We start from the raw sequence: 22,539 nt of genomic DNA, 5'->3' as shown, positions 1-22,539 counted from the left end.
TAGGGCTAATGAGCTGTGTGGATCGGGGCTGGCTTCCAGGCCTGTGTGGCTGACCCCTGGGCTCAGGACCCGGCCAGGGAGATAGAGCTTGCTCACCCTGATGCAGACTCCTCAGGGCATGCCACCACCCCGTGCCACCTTTTGGGCGTGTCTCTCGTCTTCAAGCTGAAGATAAGCTTGCTTTCTGCTTTCCTTGGGTCTATTTCAATTGCATAGCAGCCACACCTGACAATGGCCACATTTTAAGTCCTGGTAATTGCCCACCTCCCACAGGGAGTTGCGTCCCTGAAAAGCAGGATCATCACTTTCAAACGTGATTCTTTTCTTCTTCATTTTTTTAAATCTAACCTTTCATTTATTGAAACACGTCTGCATTTACTATCTCCTTGAGCCAAAGGAGCGATGATGCCCTCAGTGGGGTTTTGGTTTAGAGTGGTGCATGCAGCGCCATGAGGAGGAGCGTGGAGTTAGAAGAACTAGCTGAGGCCTTGCTGTGTGATAGTCTGTGATTTGATTTAGGAAGGCTCGGTTTTCCCGTGCCTCAGTTACCCCAATTGTCAGCCACCTCTTCTTGCCTCCATCAGGGGCTGATCACATGAGATATGGATCCTCCAAATGGAAGGGGTGGTGATAATTGTCCACCCGTGGGGGCTCCATGAATACCTGGTCACCATGCATTCCCTGAGCCGTGCCTGCAATGATATTGTCTGACTTTTAAATGCCTTTATTTTAGGAGGACCATCTAGTATAATAGACATTTTGGAGTCTGGACCTTCCAAGTGGCTCATGGGAAGGAATCCTGCGGTATCCACGGGATCTGAGTTTGTCCACAGGGATTGTTATGTCAGAGTAACAAATGCTTCAGGATTAGTTTATTTCCAGCCCTGTAGGGGCTGTGAATTGCTCTTAAAATTTTATTTTCCAACACGGTGATGTTTATGTTGCTATGGTGGTGTGTCTCTTGCTTGGGTGTCAAGATTGCCATTGAAAATAGATAGGCCAAAATAACAGCTTAACAGGTGGTTGTACTTTGTGATGTTGTTCGTAAAACTATTTTATGAAGTCCAGTGCAAGTAAATCACGCCACTGTCCCATTTTTTAGCACGTTCTTTTTTTTCTCCTTTCCGTTTTATATATAGACGTTTCCCCCTTTAAGCAGAGCCATGCTGATTTCCCGTGGTAACACAGGGAAAGATTTTATTTAGCAGTGGATGTCCTTTCCTTATTTTGTGTAATTGGAGCCCTCCTTCTAAAAATAACCCTTCTTTTCTTAATGTGATTCTTTTTATAGCTGATATACTCCCTATTTAAATGGAAGACCTCTGTCATGCGGGGTGTCATGTGGGGTCTCTGGTCCCGCTCCCCACACAGGCACGCTCGATATGGATATGGTGAGGCCAAAAAGGAACACCCACGGAGCCACAGATAGGGGAGTCACACCACTGTATTCTCGCTGGCGGCTGGGTTGGAGACACAGAAAGCAGGAGCCACACAATCCGCAACCTGCCATCCACTTCTCCGCCGAACAACCTTACTTGCTAACTGTAATCTGTGCTTGCTGGCTTAGCCACAGCAGTTATATCAGTGGCCAGTGGTTAACCGGTAACAACTGATGGCCATCTACTACCCGAGCCAGCACCTTTCCACGTGAGGCTGAGAGCCTGGAAACTGCTCTCTGGGACTCTGTCCTCACAACCTCTTTTTAATGTGCCATTTACTCACACGTATACATACATGCACACACACATATATATTTATATTTCCCTGTCGGGTATAATCCATAGTGAATGTGGTAGTAGAAATTGTTTCTATTTACCTGTCATTAAGCTCTCACCTGCTATGTATGATCATTTTCTTTCTTTTGAGATAAAATCATAGAAAGAACCCAAGTGTTGAAACGGTTTAGCTTCCTACCCACTGTACGAATCCTTTCTGTGATAATCTTGCATGGCCATTATCTTGCCTTTTAGCTTCGACACCACACCATACGGCAGGCGCTCGCTCTTTCGTGGTGTAACCTCTTCTGTGAGTGTCCACTAGGACGGGTTAGAACATGCCTTCATATGCTTCGTTGCTATCTGCCTACCTAGAACTTTTATAATCATTCCTTATTTTCCCTCCTAGAGTGACACAAACACAAGCCACTTCCGTATGCTGGTTCTTTAAAAATGTAAAGAAAACTGTAATTTCGTCCTTTGGTTTTTCTCTTCTACAGCTTCATATCCACAACGCTCTCAGTGATGCACCTTATGAAATGGTTTCCAGACTCCCTCCCCATTCCCGTCCCCAAAGTCCTCCTTTGTTATTGCCCTTTAAAAAAAACCCAGAGCACAATGCGTCAAAGCAGAGGGCCAGCAAAGTTTTCCAGGGAAGGGCTAGATAGAAATGTTTTAGAATTGCAGGTCGTAAGGTCTCTGTCGCAGCAACTCAGTTCTGACCCCTAACATGAAAGCAGACAGAGATACTACAGAAGTGAATGGGCACGGCTGTGTTCTGATAAAATTTTATTGATGGATTCTGAAATTTGAATTTTATATAATTTTCATATGCCATTGTTGATGAAAAAACATCCAGCCTAACAGAAACTTATAAGAGTTTATTTGAGCCAAACTGATGACAATTGCCTAGAAGCAAAATCTCAACGGACTGAGAAAATTCTTCGGCAAACGGTGATTTTGCAACTTATTTTATACTTTTGAATCAAAGGAGGAGATGTAGGGAGAGTTACATGAAATCCATTAGTGATAGATTAAGGGGGCGGAAGAAAGCAAAGCGGGGGAAATCTCTGGGATTGGATGAAAAATAAACTGGAGAAACAGCTACTTCTTTGGTGGGTGCAGGATAGTTAACAGCATTTTATAGTATCTAGACATGGTAATCAAGGGACAAGACCTGCCATGAGGAATTCTGGAGTTTCCTGCTCTGGTGTGGTGGGTTGTGCCCTGAGGGATCCAGAAAAAGGGATTGCTCTGACATTCCATGGGCATGTTATCTTAGATGCAAAAGGACAATAGACAGGCTCACTGAAGGTAAACACTGACCTTTGTCAAGGAAGCTATGGGCGAGGATGTGACTACTGGCCATAACTCGCTTTTAGTTAGGAATTTTTATGTTCAGACCATCCTGTGTGGTTAATTTCGGTCTCTGAGTTTGTAGGCCCCACCATGCAGCCTCCCCTGGGCTTCTCAGGTTTAGTATGTGGCCCTTTTTCTGTCCATATAATGAAATATTCTAATTTTTATTTATTTCAATCACTTAAAAATGCAGAACTATTTGTAGCTTGCAGGCCATACAAAGACAGGCATGGGCCGGGTTTGGCCCAGGATATTGAAGGACCAGTGCTGAAAACATGGCAACTGTTACTTCAGCACCTTATGCTTTGTTGATGCTCTAGTACCAGCATTGTCGTTTTCAGAAGCTGCATCAAACTGCTGGCTATTTGTGCCAAGGTGATCAGCTCACCCAGGTCTTATCCAGGAGATCTCCTGGCAATAAGTCTCTCTTTCCGGTGTGTGTGAGAGCTACAAAAACAAGCAGCCTTATAGCGACAACACCCATTATTACCATGAGACTTTGAAATGTAACTGTGATGAATGATATCTGCTGATTTCAAGTCTGACAAAATGTTTTTGATTCTTGCTTCTGTTATTTACCATGTTAGCTACTCTTCTTACCTTAGTGGCAGATGTGCTAAGCATGTCCTTCCATCTTTATCCAAGTCACTGACTTTTGCAGTGGAATCCCTGTCATAAAATATAGGTCATAACTGCATCCCTTGGTTGCAGAAACTCGTGTGCATTTTGGTGCAGAGATGAAGCCCTCAATTATATTAATAAGCTTAAGAATGGATTATTCTCTACTTCCTCATTAGTTTTAATTTTTAAAATAAGGTTCTCATTAGGCATTTTGTGAAACAGTTTAACTAAGATTATAATTTAGCATGCAGAGGAGAAAATTTAGTAAATGGTGAAGCCAATTTTTTTTTTTAGTGTCTAAACATTTAATTAAAATTATATATTTGTCTATGAGGACAAATATAGCAATGCTTTGCTTTCACAGGAAAATGGAAAACACAGAGGGCCAACATTAATGGAACATTCTAGTGTGCCAAGACCACTGTGCTAATAATCTCATTTCATCCTTGCAGTCATCCTCCAAGGTGAATCCTGTTATCTTCATTTTTTACAGATGTGGAAATTGAGGCTCCCGGATTTGCCAAAATCGCCCACACACTCAGTGGCAGAGATGGATTCAAATCCAGGGCCCTTAGGCTATAAATTCCATTCGCTTTCTCCAGCACCATTGCTTTTTTGACGTCCGTTCATTATCAAGTTAACTGTACCAATATAACAGTGGATCTTAAAATGGATCTATGTGACCCTAAATTATTTATTGGAATGATACATTTTGGAGTATATAATCCTAGAAACTGTGATATAAAATAAGAATATTGACCCTCTTGATGGAAAGAAAGGGTTCAAGCTCAAACTATTTACATTTGCCATATTTTGGTAAAACTGGAAACATAGACACAATTTTAGATTACCTTAAAGCTATTATAAATCTTGAGGGAAACCCTGATTGTTTTTAGAAAGCTTCTGTGTTTATCCACCCTGTATCTTGCAGAAAGGCATTTCAAGATGTCATTATATGAATATTCAGAAGCTAATAGAACCTAGATGAGAACGTATGATCATCTAAAGATATCATGTAAGTCAGGGCTTTAAAAGCACGTTACTTCCAGTGAAAAAGGAAGTCTCGTCGGTGTGCTTTAATTCCATCTATATCCCGAGTCCTTAAAAGCAGATTTATAAAAGAAAGATGAAACAGATTTTCAGAATACAATGTTGAAGCTCTGACAGTAAAATTTATATTCTTATTATAATTGTTTAATTGTATCAAATAGATTCCCTGATAATAGCTGGCGTTGGGAATGACAAAACCTTTGCTGACATTATTCTGTGAGGAAGCTGTGTGATGGCTTTCTGGAGCTGGCGGCTGCTCATGACTTAGATGGTGAGCTCCTCAGAGGACCACAATTCTCACCGCCTCTCTTTTAATTCCCCATAGTTTTCTTTGCGGTGCTTTGCACACGGTGGTTGCTTAGTTGAGATTGATAACAGCTCATGGTCATTTAAATTCTGATCTAATTTTTGTATTGTGGCTTGAAAAACAGGAAAAAATATTACTCTTTTAAAAAGTTTTTTTTTTATTTTTATGAACTATTGAATTAAGTATGAAGAAATACAACCATAAACCCACTGCCCATCTTAATAAGTGGAACGATACAAGTTCCTGTAACACTCTGTATCCCCTTCCCAGATCCCAGGCTCTCTGAATACATGGCATTGTAAAGGATGTAGTTTTCAACAGCTGGCTGTTTTTTTCTGTTACATTTTTGTGTTGAAATATAATTCACATACCATAAAATTCACTTTTAAGGCAATTACAGATAAGTGGTTTCTAGTATATTCACAAGGTTGTGCAACCATTATCACTGTATAATTCTGGAACATTTCAATCACTCAAAAAAGAAACCCTGTACCCATCGGCAGTCGCTTCCGTTTCACACTTTCCCCACCCCTGGGCAACCACTAATCTACTTTGCATCTTTATAAATTTGCATATTCTGGACATTTCATGTAAATGGAACCATACAGGACATGTATGGCCTTCTGTGTCTGGCTTCTTTCCCTTAGCATAATGTTTTCAGGGTTCATCCCTGTAGCGTGAATCCGTACCTCATTCCTTTTTATGGTTGCATTTCAATGTGTGGGTATAACCACATTTTGTTTTGATGATTTTTGTGTCCAATTATCAGTTGATGGACATTTGAGTTTTTTCTACTTTTTGGCTATTATGAATGCTACTGCTATGACCATTCGTGTACAAACTTTTGTTTGAACACCGGTTTTTCATTCTTTTGGTTGTATACCTAGGGGAGGAGTTGATGGGTCATGTAAGTCCTGTTTAACTTATTGAGGAACCACCAACCTGTTTTCCACAGTTGATGTACTATTTTGCCTTCCCACCAGCAGGGTATGAGAGTTTCAGTGTCTCCACATTCTTGCCAGCACGGGACTTTCTGTCTTTTTGATTCGAGTCATCCGAGTGTGTGTGAAGTAGTATCTGATTGTGGTTTTGGTTTCCATTTCCTTAATGACTAATAATGTTGAGCATCTTTCATGTACTTATTGGCTATTTGTATATCTTTGGAGAAATTTCTGGTCGATGTCTTTTAATTGTTGGGCTGTAAGAGTTCTTTCTGTATTCTGGATGCTAGATCCTTATCAGATACACGATTTGCCAATATTTTCTCTCATTCTGTATGTTGTCTTTTCAGTTTCTTGATAGTGTCCTTTGAAGTGCAGAAGTTTTAAATTTTGATGAAGTCCAATCAATATATTTGTTTTTTCTTTGGTTCCTTGTGCTTTTGGTGTAATATCTAAGAAATCATTTCTTAATCCAAGGTCATAACGATTACACTTATGTTTTCTTCTACGAGTTTTATAGTTTTAGCTCTTACGTTTAGGTCTTTGGTCCATTTTGAGTTAATTTTTGTAAACAGTATATAGGGCGGTAGTAGTCCAAATTCGTTCTTTTGCATGTGGCTCTCCATTTGTCCCAGCACCTTTTGTTGGAAAGACTATTTCCCCCCGCATTGTATTGCAGAGCTTGCTCTTTTTCACTCAACATTTTGATCCTGAGATTCATATAACTATAATTCATTCATTTTTATGGCTATATAATATCCTTTATATGAATCTGTCATAATGTATTTATCCCGTCTTTGATCCCTGCACAGTGGGTTGTTTCCAGCTTTTTGTTTTTGTGAACACTGTTGCTGGGAACATACTTCCTGTTTCTTACTACTCAGGAGTGAGAGTGTCTTTCTAGGGAATATGCTTAGGAGAGTAGAGTTACGCACATGGTTTCGAAAGTGATTGTAATATTTATGTTGCTTTCAGCCATATTTGAGTTACATTTGGGAAAACTCAGTTTTTAAGCATTCTGTTTGTTTAGTGTCTCTGAAAACAGTCATTTCCTAAAGGGACGAAGTAGTGTTTGCAAGTGAAATTTGCCATTTAGGCTTCTGATATTTTATTAGTACAAATTATTTTAAGCAAGCAAAAGGCCAATAGCTGGAGAACCTAATATGCAATTAGTATCTCTTTACATTTGTAAATATTAGTGTGAGGCTTAAACAGATCTTTGGCTGGTTGGGGTGGGGAAGCTTTTTGCTAACAGTAAATGAGCTTATGTGCTCATGAAAGCTACATCACAACAGCTTACTATTGCTCTTTTACGCAGGGTCCAGGGCAAGTATAGTAAAGCAGTTGGCAGAGTCAGGGTATGGAGGGATGTTAGTACACCTGTTAGTACACATTGGTTATGCTAAGACAAAATTGTGTCCACAAAGATGAGAAACATGCTCTGTCTCATTCTGCAGTATTCCATGAAAGGGTTGGCAGATGACAAAATTGGGCAGGTGGTACTCAGAACCTTGAAGGAGATGGAAATGCTCTTGGTGGGACAACTCCACTGCTTGTGATTAAAAGAAGTTGCCCCTAGAAAGCACAACAGGCTGGTGCCAGACCACCAGTGTGGTCGAGGCAGGTGGGTGTCAACGGGGATGGCATCGCATCAGGAGGTGAAGAAAGGCCTCTGGAAGGAAGTGGGTGGGGGTGCAGGCAGCCTGTCCGGCAGCGTCAGAGAAGTGTGTGGCGAAGTGCGACCGTCAGTGTGCGGCTCAGGGACAGCATGCCAGTTATGAAGCAGGAGTGGGGGTGGGGAGGAGGTTGGCAAGATGCTTCAGCCCTGGGGGCCCTTGAGTAGGTCATCAGGCCCTCTTTTAAGGAAACTGGAACTCCACTACAAAGAGGCAACTGGATCTCAAGAATAAGGTCATGTTATGACTAGTGCTATAACTGAACGTTTATGTCCCGAACCCCCCATCCCCCATTCATATGTTGAAACCCAATCCCTTATGTAATTGGAGGTGGGACCTTTTACAGGTGGTTAGGTCGTGAAGGTGGAGCCCTCATGAGGGGATTAGTGTCTTTATAAACGAGACCCCAGAGAGCCTCCGTGGCCATTCCTCCATGTGAGGGCACAGAGAGATGACAGCCCTTTATGAAGCAGGGAACAGGTCCTCACCAGACCCTGAATCTGCCAGTGCCTTGGCCTTGGACTTCTAACCTCCCGAACTGTGAAACTAAATTTCTGTTTATATGCCACCCAGTCTATGGTGTTTGTTATAGCAGCCTAAATGGACGGAGACAAACTAGTTATTAGAACTGGTGCCCAAGAGCATAAAGAACTTGGTAAGCTTCACCCTTGTTCTTCCTCCCACAGAAAGTTAAATGGCTGTCATTTTTTGGGTACTTAATAAGGGCTAAGTATTTTTTTGTTTTTCTTTAGGAGGGTGCAACTTACAGTGGCCCATGCAGGGATCAAACCTGCACACTCTAACCAACTGAGCTAACTGGCCACCCCTGGGCTAAGTATTTTTGTGTAGTACTTTGTTTAATGACACAAACATCCTATGAAGTAGATTCTGTTACTACCCCATGTCACAAATGGGGAAACTGAGGCAAAGAGTGGTTAAATAACTGGCCAAAAATCACACCACTCGTGAGTGGCAGAGCCAGGATTTCATCCCCGACATTCTGGCTCCAGAGTCCAAGCTCTTCAGCCCTGGTGCTATGCTTCCTCTAGAAAAAACTGGTTTAGGGAGTCAGGCAGTCTTGGTTTCTCATCTTCACTTCACCATCATCCTATCTTTATGATCTTAGATAAGGCAACTAAATGATCTGTTACTCAGATTCCCTTATTGATAAAATGAAAAGCCTGGCTTGCAGGTCACATTGGAAGTGCCTTGCACCTGGCCTGGCCTGCCGGAGGCACTTGGGAAGTATTCATACTCCTCCTACTAATAAACCTTTCCAAACTGAGGCCATGACTGGGCCTGGAGCCCAGCGACAGGGTTAATATGTACGGGAGGATCAGATTGTTCACCTGAGGGAGAAGAGAAACACAAGGGTCGAAATTACAAGCAGGTTCTAACATAACCAGGTGCTCCGGTCCCTTTCCCTGCTATGTCTAGAATTAACCAACTCAACTAGAGATGCGATCACTCAATTTAAATCCCTGTAATTATGCTTCTGGTCTCCCGTGACCTTACGTAGACTCTGACTTAATTCAAACTTAGAAACAGGAAGACAATAAGGACCGCTGTTTCATTTCCTCACATGTTTCTCTTTATACGTAAATGTCTTTTCCTTTTTAAAAATGGTTTCCCATTTGCAGATTTGTTTCTAGTTCCTATCTATTGTTTCTCCATTACAGTTTTCCTCTATAATTAGTTGGTGACTGGATATAATGTCAGTGATTGTGAGCACCTGAGAATTATGGAAGAGAAATGGAAAGCATAGGAATAAAAAGAGATGGCAGCGGGAGAATTAAAATTTATTGTTCCCCTTTTTCCAGTATGAAACTAAAACTGGAGGTTAGATCTCTCAGAAAGGGAATTCAGCATTTTTCAAACTGCCTTCTTATAAGAATGACTTGGGGGGAAAAAAAAAGAAGAATGACTTGGTAGTTTGACCTGATTCAGTACTTCTGAAGAGAGGATAAAGAATTTGTACTTTTAGCAAACTCTCCCCATGACTTTAATAAACCAAATATGGAATCAAACTTAAACCTTCTTTATTTAAAAAGCCCCCAAGTTGGACCCATTAGCTCAGCTGTAGAATTACTGAATATTTTTAGTATTGACACACACCCAAAAAACACTTTATAAAGTGCTTACTTATTTATTTATGAAAAAGTTGAAAGCTACACAAATAAAGAGACTGGTGTGAAGATCCCCAACCTTACCAGTTACCAACCCATAACCAAGTACGGAGGTACTTCTAAAAGAGAACAGAGGAGTTACTAAATAGTAAAGGAAAGAATTAAAAGTGACTGTGCCTACTTTATTTGTAATACTCAAAATCTCGAAACAACCAGATGTCCCAACAACAGGTGAATATAGCAAGAAACTGTGGTAGATCCAGTGATTGGAATACTGCTCAGCCAGAAAAAGGACAAATTGTACATACCACAACATGGAAGAATTGCAAAATAATTACACTGAATGAAAAAAGTCAGACGAAAACAAGAGTACATGCTCTGTGAGCTTACTTCTATAAAATTCTAGAAAATGCCAACTAATCTTTAGTGACAGAAAATAGATCAATGGTTGCCAGGGACAAGATTGGGTCTGGGGGAGTTTCCGGAGGGAGGGATTACACAGGTACTTTTTGGAAGGTAAAGGACACATTCGTTACCTTGATTGTGGTGATGGTTTCACATGTGTATGCATATGTCTGCATTTATCCACCTGTATACTTTCAATATGTGCAGCTTATTCTATGTTAATTATACCTTGATAAAGCTGTAAAAAAAAGTGATTGTGCTGCAAAGAAATAAATTTGATTTCTAATTATTTGTTTTATCCGACCTGTACAAATTTAGACCTCTTGATCATACCTTCAAAGATTCATATGACCATTATCATAAAGCACAGGGGCCTTTTTCTGGATTCAAAACCAACATTTTCTAATATACGTAACAAATTTATCTCAATGTGACCCAAATTTGGATGAATTGAATGTCTTTGCTGTCTCTCTTCAGTCAGCACCAGAACAGCCTATATTGTCTCCATAAATTTCCTGAATTTGCTTAACTATTTATGTGCATTAATAACACAGGTGTTGTTTTCTTCCATTGGGGAAACAGAACATTGTTTTTCTTTTTATGATTTAAAGGGGTCCTAAACAGATGTCTGATCTCTTTCCATACCCAGGTAGGTATGGAAAATATCTGGAGGACATTAAAAACCTGGCCAGGGGTGAGGTGACGTGGGGTGAAATCCGGCCGGTGGAGACTGGTCTTAGAGACATGGAATTGTGGAACACAGAGGGGGCCTTAGAATTCATCTTGTCTAATCCCCTCATTTTACCGATGAGGAAACAGAGGCAAAGAGAGGCCGCTTGTTTGGGCTGCAGAGCTAGAATGGGTTGAGCAGAGTCTGAACAACTCCCGTCTCTTGGTCTGTTCGCTTTCTTGCTTCCAGTGCTTCTTCCTCTATAATCCTCATTATGTCCATTACACTGTCATGTCTCTCACCAATCACGAGCCATCAGAAAACTCCATCATTTTGTCCTGCAGACTCTATGGGGCTCTGCCCAATATCCCTGTCGTACATTACAGATGGAGCTTCTGTATATTGAACTCAGCAAACCGGTTGGGCATCTGTTTCCTACCTGACACCAATATTACAGAAAGGTCTCTTATTTCTGTTTCCAGCTTCATGTTGATAAGACCCCGAAATAAATAAATAGACTTTTCTTTTTCCCTGAGAGTGATAAACACATGGAGTCTTTTTGTCCCACTTCCATCCAGTCTTTGTTTCAATGATGTAATGATAAGTTCATTTAGCCCCGAGATTTCACCTCTTCTAAGTGGCGCCTGCAGAATCGTTCACATCCTCTGTGTGGACAATGGCTAAAGGGAAAAAGACCGACTACAAATGTAAAGTGTCTGTGAGCATGCAGAGCAACTGGAACTTGCACATATTGCTGTTGGAAATGCAAAATAATACAGCCACTATGGAAAACATTTTGGAATTTTCTTATAAACATACACTTATTCTGTGGTCTAGCAGTCTCATTCCTAGGTTACCCAAGAGGAATAAAGATACATGTTTACACGAAGAGTTATATGGAAGTGTTTATAGCAGCTTTATGCATAATCAGACAGCTGAAAATAAGACAAATATTCATCACTTGATGGGAAGACAAACAAGTTGTGGTACATCCATTCAGTGGAAATAGACTTACTCAACAGCAATAGAAAGGAGCAAAATACTGATGTACACACCCCAACATGAATGGATTTCAAAGGCATTGTACAAAGTGAAAAGAGCTGGATGTGAAAGGAAATATTTATATGACATGCTGGGCAAGATAAAATTGCAGGAACAGGAATCAGCTCAGTGGTTACCAGGGGCTGTGGGTGATAGGAGAGAGTAACTGCCAAGGGACACAAGGATATGTTTCCTTGTGGACACATTTTTGGAGTGAAGGAGATGTTCTCCCTATAGTGGTGTTTAAATGACTGTATATCGAATTTTATTGAGCTATATACTTTAAAAAGGGTGAATTTTATTGTATTAGTTGTAGCTCAATAAGCCTAACTTACTTGAAAAACAACCAACCAACCAACCTTGATGGTATCCTACTCACTGTAGAATAAAGTCCAAACTTTGAAACACACATTTCCATGCAGAACGGAATCTCTCCACCAACATTACAGTTTATTCATTCTTACTCAGCCATTCAGCAAAGAATCATTCAAAGCCTGCACCTCACGTTCTGTTAGGTGCTGTGTATGGGCAGCTCCCGTCCCAGCCCCCGTTCTCATGCATTTGAGAGCAGGGCTCTGCAAAATATATTCTGTGGGGCCATTCCTGCTTGCCGCCTATTTTTGTCAAGTTTTACTGGAACACAGTCTCACTCATATTTATGTATCGTCTATGGCTTTTATGTCACAACAGTCACGCTGAGTAGTCGTGACAGAGACCGTGTGACCAGCAACGCCTAAAAATATTTACCATCTGATTCTTCAAGATTGCTAACCCCTGATTTAGAGGTAGAGACAGACAGTAAAAAAAAAAAAAAAAAAAAAAAAAAAGCAAAACACAAACAGACCGGGATAATTGTAAATCATGACTAGTGCTATGCCAGTAGAGAATAACAGGAGCAAAGGGCAATCTCTTTCTGTAGGGTGCTTGCCTTGCATCTTAATCTACAGTTCAGTTGAAATTCTCATCATTTTCCAAGTGGAGTCTGTATTTTTCTGCCTCCAAGTCTTTGTGAGTTTTCTCCATCTATTACGCTCTTTTGTTGACATCCATTGCTGTCAAAATTCTATCTCCCCAGCTGAAATGCCACATACTCAGGGAAGGTTTTCCCATCTCCCCAGTTGTAATTCATTTCTCGCCTGCCTTTCTTTAGCTCATGAACCTCTCTGGGTGTCACTTCCATTATAAGTTTCCTAATAGCAAGACGCATGTCGCATTCTTCTCTGAATCTCTTGGGTCAGCACAGACTCTTTTACAATTAGTCCAGGCCCGTTTGTGTGACATTTAAAGTCCTTCCGAGCGGACTTCTCCCAGCCTCATCTTCTGCCCCTTCCTTGTATCCTGTGATCAGGCCAAATCAAACTAATTATGGTCCCCCAAATGTACCATGTAGTTAACTTTTAGCGTCTCTTCTTTTTATTGCCTTGGCTTTCTCAAAAATCAGAGCTAATGAAATGTTGGCTCTTACAATTAAATGGACGTGATTATACATTGGCCTCGTGGTGCCCTTAATAAATGAAATCTTAAAATGTTACATCTTTTCTAACTCAGATACTCATTCTGACTTTATTCTGTCCGAAGCTTTATAACATTTTCTGAAGATCATGTTGTACTTTTCTTTCTTCTGGATGATTTACAAAGGACTTTGGTCAAAAGCAATAAAGTCCCGACTTAGATGTGATTAATATGCAGTAGTCACATATTTCCAAATGAAAACATTGACTTTTAAAAATCGTGTTTGCCTGAGGAGAAAACCTGAATGTGGTTTATATTTATTATATATGTAAAAATGTATTGCCATTCTTTACTCTCATTTGCTTGCATGTTGTAAAACAATTGCCAAATTGAAGGCACAGCAATATCAGTGTTATGTACGGATTAATATGGAAAATTGCGTGTCTATGAGTCTTACGAACATGGGTACCAATTCTGAAAAAATTCACTTAACTTTCCAAATGAGGCTTTGTCCTTTTTTGGGCATAAACGTACACCCCGCTCTTCATTTTGCTGTTTTATTTTATTTACAGTGAAGTTTTGCATAATTTCACTCACTATAAGAGTACATTAAGATCTTGCATTTTGAGCTAACGTACACCTAGGAAAAACAAGGTAGTCATGGGGAGTTGGGGCAAATGCAGTGTATTTCCGCCTACATCGTTTGGCCCCAGCCTTTCGTTGGGGTTCCTAGGTGTGGGGAGGCTGAACCTACCTGGGTAGGGCATTGCCGTACTTGAGAAGTTCAGGTTTTGCTATACACACATGCACCTCTTTTATTTAACTTAGCATTTACATCACCACTAAAGAAGAACTAACATCAACGACCTAGGTTGCCCTTGAAAGGAAGTGATCCCAACATCCAGGACCCTCCTAATTCTTGAGGCCAACGTGTCAGTCACGAAGGCAGAGGCAGCGTTAACTTGATCTACGTTTAATCGCTTGGTGGCCAGCCTTCCTGGGTCTTCTAAGGCCCATTGCTCGGCAAACCGATATATTTAAAGGCCTGAATTGAATCTCTTCTATTTTCTCTAAGATTCAGGATACCTTGTGCTGTGGGTCATGTTTGTATTTGCACACTTTTTATGTAACTTCTCATCCGCTGTCCCTCTGATAGCATACCTTTCTGGTCTGTACCACTGTAAACCTCTCCCTGGTTTCCCGCAGACAAGGGAGCGCTGACTGCTTAGTCAGGGGAATGAGGCAACGGATTGGGGTATCCTCGCCTGGGGAAGCGTGAGTCGGAAATTTTCTCTCTGACAGATGACTTGGGTCTTAAGTCTCCCAGGCGCATGACCTCATTATCAGGAGATGATTAGGCAGTAGATTAGCCTCTGTTTATTGCCTTGCAGACTACATAAACCCCCCAATACTTATTTTTATTACAGACTAATAAAAATTGATTTGTTTATGGTAGCACTACTCTGCCTGTCCTGAGAGAAAACAATTTTACAGTGAAGTGGACTGTTCTAGCTTAGTAAGTAGTGACCTAAAAATTACAGTGCAGGAAAGCAGAATTCCAGCAGTGTTTCGTGCAAAAAGTTCCTATCCCAAGACAATCCCCTTTTTCATTCTTTGGGTAGGTACGCGGATTTCTACATGTTCTGTGAAACCGTCTTGCTAGAGGGGAGGAAACAAAAATGAAAGAAATCAACTGACACTGGCGTCATTTTAGGAATTCTGCTTGATATAAGCATGAGGACAATGAATATAATATCCTTGAGCAGAGAAAATGGACGCTGGTGATGCCTGGGGCTGCGTTCAGGGGTCTCGTAGCCTGTGAGAACTTCAGTTTAGCTTGCTTGGCATTTCAAAGTCACTAGCTCCTTTCACACAAGCTCATCTGGGAAGGGGCAGAGGACAGCAACCTAACATTGGGTGGATAATCCGGTGGAAGTAAGCACACCGTGGCTCGCAACCGTAAGTAAAAGCTTGCTTAGGGGGAGGAAGAAAAAGGGAGAGGAAATATGAAAGCAAAAAGAAGGAGAATAGGAGATTGGAAAAGACAGGCAGGTGCAGGGGGTGCGGGGAGAAAATAGGTGCATGGGTGGAGAAGTGAAAGCTCTCCCAGTTGTTCCATCAGCTCCATCTCATTGGCGTGGATTCTAGAAGTTTCCTATTTCTGGGGGCGAGCATAGATATAGCGCATTGCCTACTAAAACGGATTTATATCCAGCAGACATCTCAAGGTGCTGTGCCAGACTTATGGATCCTTCTCTGTGTGCTTGTCTCTACTGGGGACACATTTTCAGTTGTCACCTTAAGTAGGGTATCAGGAAAATTCCGAAAAAAGGAAGACTCTCTTTCTCCTGAATTACAGAATAAATCGACTCATTATAAAACGCTACAAAAAAAAAAAAGCACTTTGTTCCAGAATAATCCACCTCTGGCTACACATAAGGCACAAAGTTATCAGAGATAAGTCATGCTCTCATTTTCCTTTGTGCTTATGGGCCTGACGTTAGTCTGGCTTTGATCCCCGAGGGGGTGGCAGGAAAGTGATGTTTTTCAGATTGGAACTTTAAAAAGGCACTGTGGAAGGGACTGTATTTGATTCATCAATGATTAGTGAGTCTTTTTATGGCACACTTTGTATTAAATACGATTTCAAAACCTTCAAAGGAAGGTTCTCTGGAATTACTAAGTCACAGTCTGTCGGCATGCCCTCCAATGCAGCCAGACGCACTGGAGCAAGAATTTCAATGCGTGGCCAAGTTTCTAAATGTGTGGCACACAGAGATGAACCAGTCCAATTTCCTACTTAAGTTTTTATTTCCGTTGCATTTCCTGATATTTAATATATTGTCTCATCAGAGAAGCACTTAGAGTCTTGGAACTCGGGCTTCTTTTACAGTATTTCTTCTAATCAAATCAATAGTCCTCTACTTATACAGTCTGGATATCATGGAAGGAAACTCAGAGATGCCCAGGATGTGTCCTAATTCATAATGAAGCTAGTAGGATTCTCACCGCCCATGAATAATGCATTTTCCATGATGTTTACTAGGACATAAACTCAGCTCCAGTCTCTTTAGGGACTCTGAGGGGTCCTTCTGGGTGCAGAGGGGCAGATGGCACTTCGGGAGGCCTCTGCACACCTCTCCCTGGCTTTCTCCCTTCCAGGTAGGCTGAGCCAAGTCTTCTTCTTTGTGGTGCTGGTGAGAACTTGGCAGGCAGAGCAAGAACAGTTCATTTTTACCTCGTGTTGGATTCATTCGCACATACAGAACCGTATGTAGGATGACTGTCTATTACCTTGGTATCAAAGACGTGGGAACAGAGGACAATAACTTTCGAAACCCATTCGTGTTGTTCCAAACCCTGCTGTATTGTGCAGTATTGGGAAAGAGCCTGGTTGCTCTACCAGATGCCCCCTCGTCCAGGTTAGGGCTGTTCTTACATCGCTTTATATGAAGCCTCACTCTTTCGTGGTCATAGGGAAATTACCTTCATTTTCCTGTGTCTTAGTTTCCTTACCTCCTTGAAATGTGGCAAAGCTACATTGTCCATTCATCTAGTAAATATTTATCAAGTGCTGGGAATAAAATGGTGAATGAGCCAGCAAATCCTTCCTGGGTGGGGCTCACAGTCTAATAGGAGCAAGGCAGTGAGAGACAAACCAGAAATAATACTGAGAGGCAGATTCTACGTGTAGGTGACACCTGTGGCCAGCAGGAAATGACCTAAAATTGAAGTTAAGATTCACAGTACATATGGTTCATCTCTTGAATCAGCTCTTGAACCAAGAATGGGCACTCTCAGAAGCCAGCAAGGTGAGCTGGTACAACGTACAGGAAGGAATGATTCAATTGTGACTGAAGCGAAGAAGGCTTAAGCCAGATCATCTGAAGAAAGGCTGTGCTGACGTGTGCTGCGAAAGAATAAAAGGAGAGAGAGGCAGAGAGAAAATGAAAACAGCACGTCCCAGGCCTGTCCCAGAGCAAGGGCGTCGTAGACCTTTGACATTGTCTAACTACCCTTACGTAGAATTGGGGGATAATAAGACAAAACAAAACAAAATGAAACAGGGCTTTGGAGACAGACTGAGTTTGCATCCTAGTTCGGCCACTTCTTACCCGGTACATGCCCTTGGCCAAGTCACTTCAACAATCTGAGCCTCAGTTTGTTCATCTTTAAAAGTGGGCCGAGAAATAGTGGTTGTGTGGACGTGCCTCAATGCCTTTGGGGGAATACGCATTTAGTAAATGGTAGGTCTGCTGTAAGGGAAGGTGCTCTGATCTGAACCAGCTTGTCTTGATTCTGATACTGTCAGGACTTTAGCATACTTGCTTTTTTTTTTTTTGGTAACATGAGAAAGACTATAAGGAAGAGCGGCATTTATTTTAATTGTATCACCGCTCAACTGCTAACTGTTTTGATGTGTTGAACAAAGTCCGTTGATTCTTTGTGGAGGAGTGCTCGCTGGAGAGTGTGAGTCAGGCGTCTGCGTTATTAACTTGTTCAGAAGTTTTCTGTGGCAGATTGCTTTTAAAAGCCCCCAACAAAACAGAGGATTTTATTTAATAGAAGTGTTGTCAGGATGGCATTGAGATTCGGGTTTGACTTTCAAATCATACAATGCACGTTGAATAAGCATCTTTCCCCTGAGACACACTGGAATTATGATGTGTTGGGGAAATACTGTCCATCCATCATGTTACAGGGCCTTGCCTGGGGGAGGGGTTACTCACCTGGAGAACCCCTGTGACCCTGCACAGCGGCACGGTTTTCTTTTCTGAAGGTGAGGATGTGGGCTTGGTATATAATGTGGTTACTAGTGCTTTCAACTTACGGGATCGCATGGTCTACCTGCGTTTGCGTTAGATGGGTGTGTGCGCAGGTGTGTCTATGTGGGTTTCCATCCTGCGGTTCTGGGGCAATGAGTAAAGACAAGAAAGTTGCTAAAGCAAAGAGGAGAGTTTCTGTGGCTCCCTCAAAAGCAGGCTATAGGTTTGTGTCCTCCATCCTGGAAGGAATATGTGGCCCCAGTTCCATGCAGAGAGTGCAGTGCACCTTCTGGTGTCTTCATCTTCCATTGAATTCAGTGGTGAAACACCCAGATCAATTTCATAGGAGAGGTTTTGAGTGGATGCCTCACAGCCCCAAAAGTCACACTTGTCTGAAATTGGTTTAACACCAATCCAAATCCCACTGGTGTTCCTGTTCCCTTTTACAACTATTCATATTCCCTTTCATAGATGACCTCTGGAGAGAAAGAAGAGTCACAGTTCATGGTGCAGGAAGATGGGACCCTCAGAAATGGCCCCAGCTTATTATTCAAATACTCCAGCCTCTCAGAAGGCATATCACTTCACCTGAAACCCTGGCTATGGGCAAAGTTTTTCTTAAAGGGCCAGTGAGGAACTATTACTGGTTTCGTGGGCCATAGGTCTCTGTTCCAATCATTCTTTTCTGCCTCTGTAGCTCGAAAACAGCCATAGACAATAGGTTAGAGGAATGAGTGTGACTGTTTTCATCAAACTTTATTTAACAGATAGGTCTCCAGCCTGCAGTCCCTGGTTTGCTGAGACCTACATAGATTCTCATAAACTTCCTATACCTTGTGAGTGTAAAATTCATACTTTGGAGTAGAAAACGCATTTGAATATAAATACTACATAAATGCTTGATAAGGGTACTCATGTTTGCTAGGAAACAAATTCATGGATGATGTTTGACTTCCTGAAGATCATTTTCACGGGCCCACTAGTTCTCAGCACCACGTTTCATGTATCTCTCCTTTGTGGCAATGCCAGTCTGAGGTCCCTATACATTGACTTCCTTACTGCTGAGGAGGTGCCATCCCTGGAGACCTTCTCCTAATCCTGAGCAAGTCTCCATGTTCCCCCCGGGAGAGGTTCTCCTGGTTGTCTGGGGTGAGTCCATACTAATATATAGGGCTTTGTGGCATTGTGAGACCCTGGCTGCTTTATTTCTGTCCCACAATTTTACACTTTCTCAGTCTTTTTTCCCCTTCAGTATTAAACCTCCTCCGATTCGCACGAGAACGTGCAAGCCGGATCTGCGTATTTTCAGTCGTCCTTCACTGCTCATGAACATTGGCTGCACCCCGAGCTTGGCTGTGAACTGCTTCTTCTCACCAGGACCTGTTAACACGCATTCCATCACTCCCGAGGCTAAAAATAAACCATATTCAACACTTGGACGCAAAATTCCAGGCAAACATATAATCTGATTTGATTGAATCTTTGTTGAAAATGTTAATGGTGGAATCAAATGCTTACCTTTAAGATGGAAGATTGCATGCCTTCTGTGAGCAGGGGGATAGAAATCAATTCCACCTATCAAATGATGTAATCAGAGATTGATGGAGCCCTAAGCATCTGAAATGACACTGGTTCATCTTGTTCAAGGGCATTCCCCACCATTTGTGACACACTGCCATTGAGGGTCAGTCTTCTGTTTAAATCATGCTGTTATATTAGAGGATTTAGGAATATTTAGTGCTTATATTTATATGTATGTTTAATATTTAGAGTATCTAGCTAGTATCTGCATAATATGAAAACATATCCTGCCTAAGAGGTACAAATATTAATTATAGTCATCTGTGAGTGACAGGATTCTAGATAATTTTAAACTTGCTTTTTATAATTTTTCTGTGTTTTACAAATATTCAGTAATGAATATCTATTACCCTAAGAGAAACAGTACAAAGGCTTTCAACATTACTGTGACCCACAGTAAGAAATACCTTTTACATCTTGACCCAATACAACCATGCATTTCTGTATTCATAACATTGAAACAAGAGTTTCATGAAACATTAGTTAACCTTTTTAATACCTGTCCTTACCTCCTGATGGTTTCTATTTTTTTATTCTATTTTATTGAAGAGAAAGGAAGGAGGAGGGAGGGAGGGAGAAAAGAAGGGAGAGAGAATATAGGTATTGACTAACTGAAATGATTTCATGAACCACTGATGGGTAAGTTAAAATATACTAAGTAAAAAAAAAAAAAAATACTACTACAGTGGTGCCAATCTTTTATTTCCCGGGTCAGTAAAATTTCAAAAGACATTTGGTGATTGATATAAGATCATCTGCTATCTGTGATACAGGAGAAGGATATTTAAAAATGTACACCATTATTCTTTTATTAATTTTCAGGTTAAAATTTTGCCTTTATGATTGGGGGGAATTTTCATGTCCAAATATCCTTTCTTTTATGACAGAATATTTAAGCATGAAACACTAGGAAGGATACAATTTCAGGATTTAAATAGTGAGTATATTCACTCACTTTGTATTTTCCATTTGGCCAAAGACATGGGCAAACTTGGTGATGCAAGAGCATTTAGGAATCATTGAGGAGTTATCAGTGTAGCCAAGAGCTACATCACAATTTCACTTCCAGCTCTGAATCCCAGCTACTTGGGGGGCGAGTCACTTAACTTTTCTGAACCTCATTTTACCAATCTGCAAAAAGGGTACCTTTCCGAGGTGTAGAGATACGATTTATAGAGTTTAAGACAGGTCCAGACGCAGAGGAGTTTACAAATGGTATATCTCAGGATCATTAGCTCTCTGCTGCTTTGTGATTTTAAAAAACTTGGAATGTTGAAAGAAGTTCATTATGTGTTTCTACTTATGAAGAGATATTCCTTTAACGCCCATTAATATGAACAACACTTTTTTTTTTTAAATTTCCTATCTCGTCGCAAGCTGTACCTATCTTGCTACATTTTCTCCCATCTTTTAACTTCTTGTCAGCCTCCTTGTACCATCATTCATGACAGGAACACAGCTTGTCCAGCAGTTTGGTTGTAGGGTGCAATTAGAAAATATTCCTTAGAAAAAGAAAGAACATATTCCTTGATAGTACAGTGAGTTTGCAGTTTTTAAGTTGCGGTTTTGGCCAGAGAAGACTTGGACATTGAGTGGAATCCTAAGAATAAAGAAGGGATGTGCTGAAAATAGATCTCATGCGCCTTCTGTTTAATTACATGGTAATTTGTAAAACAGACTACTTTCTGTGGCCTTGCATACTAATACAGATTTGTCCCTTAGCACAACTTATCTTAGAAGCACAAACATGGGGATGGCCATAGTTCACACATCTCCACACATTATATCTCCAAGGGCTCTCAACATGAATCACTCTGAAAACCTTTTTCTTCGTTGAGCTTCGTCATGACTTCCTTGACAATGGACTTGGGCCATTTTTTTCAGCAGCATATTTACAGTCTCTTCTATTTGGCTCCGTCAGGTATTTTCAGCTGCAGCCGGCACGACCACACCTATACTACCTCCTGCTCCCCAATGGATAAGCCATCCAGAAAAACTCCAGGAAACACTCTCTCCAGCTCTCAGGAAGTGAGCTGGGTGTTCCTGGTAAGGGATGTTTACCAGAATCACGCAAACCTTTTTAGAACATTTTCTATAATAATAGATAATGTTTTTTTTGCGAGCTTATTGTGTTCTAGAAACTTTGTTCCAGCTTGAGGTGTTCTAGAAACTTTGTTCCAGGCTTTATGAACATCTCATTTAATCCGAAGAAAAAAATAAATACTTTCCTGCCTTGGTTTCTGGAGAGGTCTTTGTCAATGTCAGCTGTCACAGTGTGTTCTACCTCTGGATTTCAGGTGTGGGGGATTGTTCTCATTTAGTATACCCCTATTTATTGAGTGACTGTTGTGAAGCAGGCACGGCTTTGGGTGCTAGAGATACACAGCAAGGACTGAAGCACACTCTCTGCCCTCTTCAGGAAGGGGGACCCAAACAATAAACATATAAACATACAAATATAATGTCAGGGATTGGTAAACAAAGTGGGATAAAGGGACAGGTTGTGGGGATGGGGAGAGTGATGGGGGAAGGCCTTCGGTGAGGTGACATTTGAGCAGAGACCTGAGTGAACTGTGGGAGCACAAGCCTTGCAGATGTTTGGCAAAAGAGACATTTGCTTCTGCACCAAATGGGTCTCCCTCTTCTCCTTTTTGTAGCTTTTCTGTCTCCTCCTTGCTGTCAGTGTCAGAAATGGCTGTAATTGACCCAGACAAAGGCAAGGCAGAAAGGAGGTAGAGCTGCAAGCGTGAAGTAGAGAATGGGAAGGTCTTACTTAGCCGCAGGCTGTGGGAGCAGGTTGGGACACAGGGGTGACACAGCGCATCAGGA

General features: G+C 41.3%; 1 protein-coding gene across 1 annotated transcript in view; it reads left to right on the top strand.

Annotated features, from left to right (window-relative positions):
- The window catches only part of PITPNC1 (phosphatidylinositol transfer protein cytoplasmic 1), a 215,043-nt gene that overhangs the window by 14,005 nt on the left and 178,499 nt on the right, over positions 1-22,539 (top strand). The window contains exon 2 of the mRNA XM_088802328.1: positions 21,632-21,756. Coding sequence (XP_088658454.1) covers positions 21,685-21,756 — 72 coding nt within the window. The 5' untranslated portion in view covers positions 21,632-21,684. The remainder of the gene's footprint in view (positions 1-21,631; positions 21,757-22,539) is intronic.

This window comes from Rhinolophus sinicus, chromosome 12, assembly GCF_057876585.1.
Source record: "Rhinolophus sinicus isolate RSI-liver-muscle chromosome 12, RSI-T2T, whole genome shotgun sequence".
Lineage (NCBI taxonomy): Eukaryota > Metazoa > Chordata > Mammalia > Chiroptera > Rhinolophidae > Rhinolophus > Rhinolophus sinicus.
Note: the sequence above shows the minus strand (reverse complement) of the source record. Positions and strands in the feature narration are given on the sequence as shown.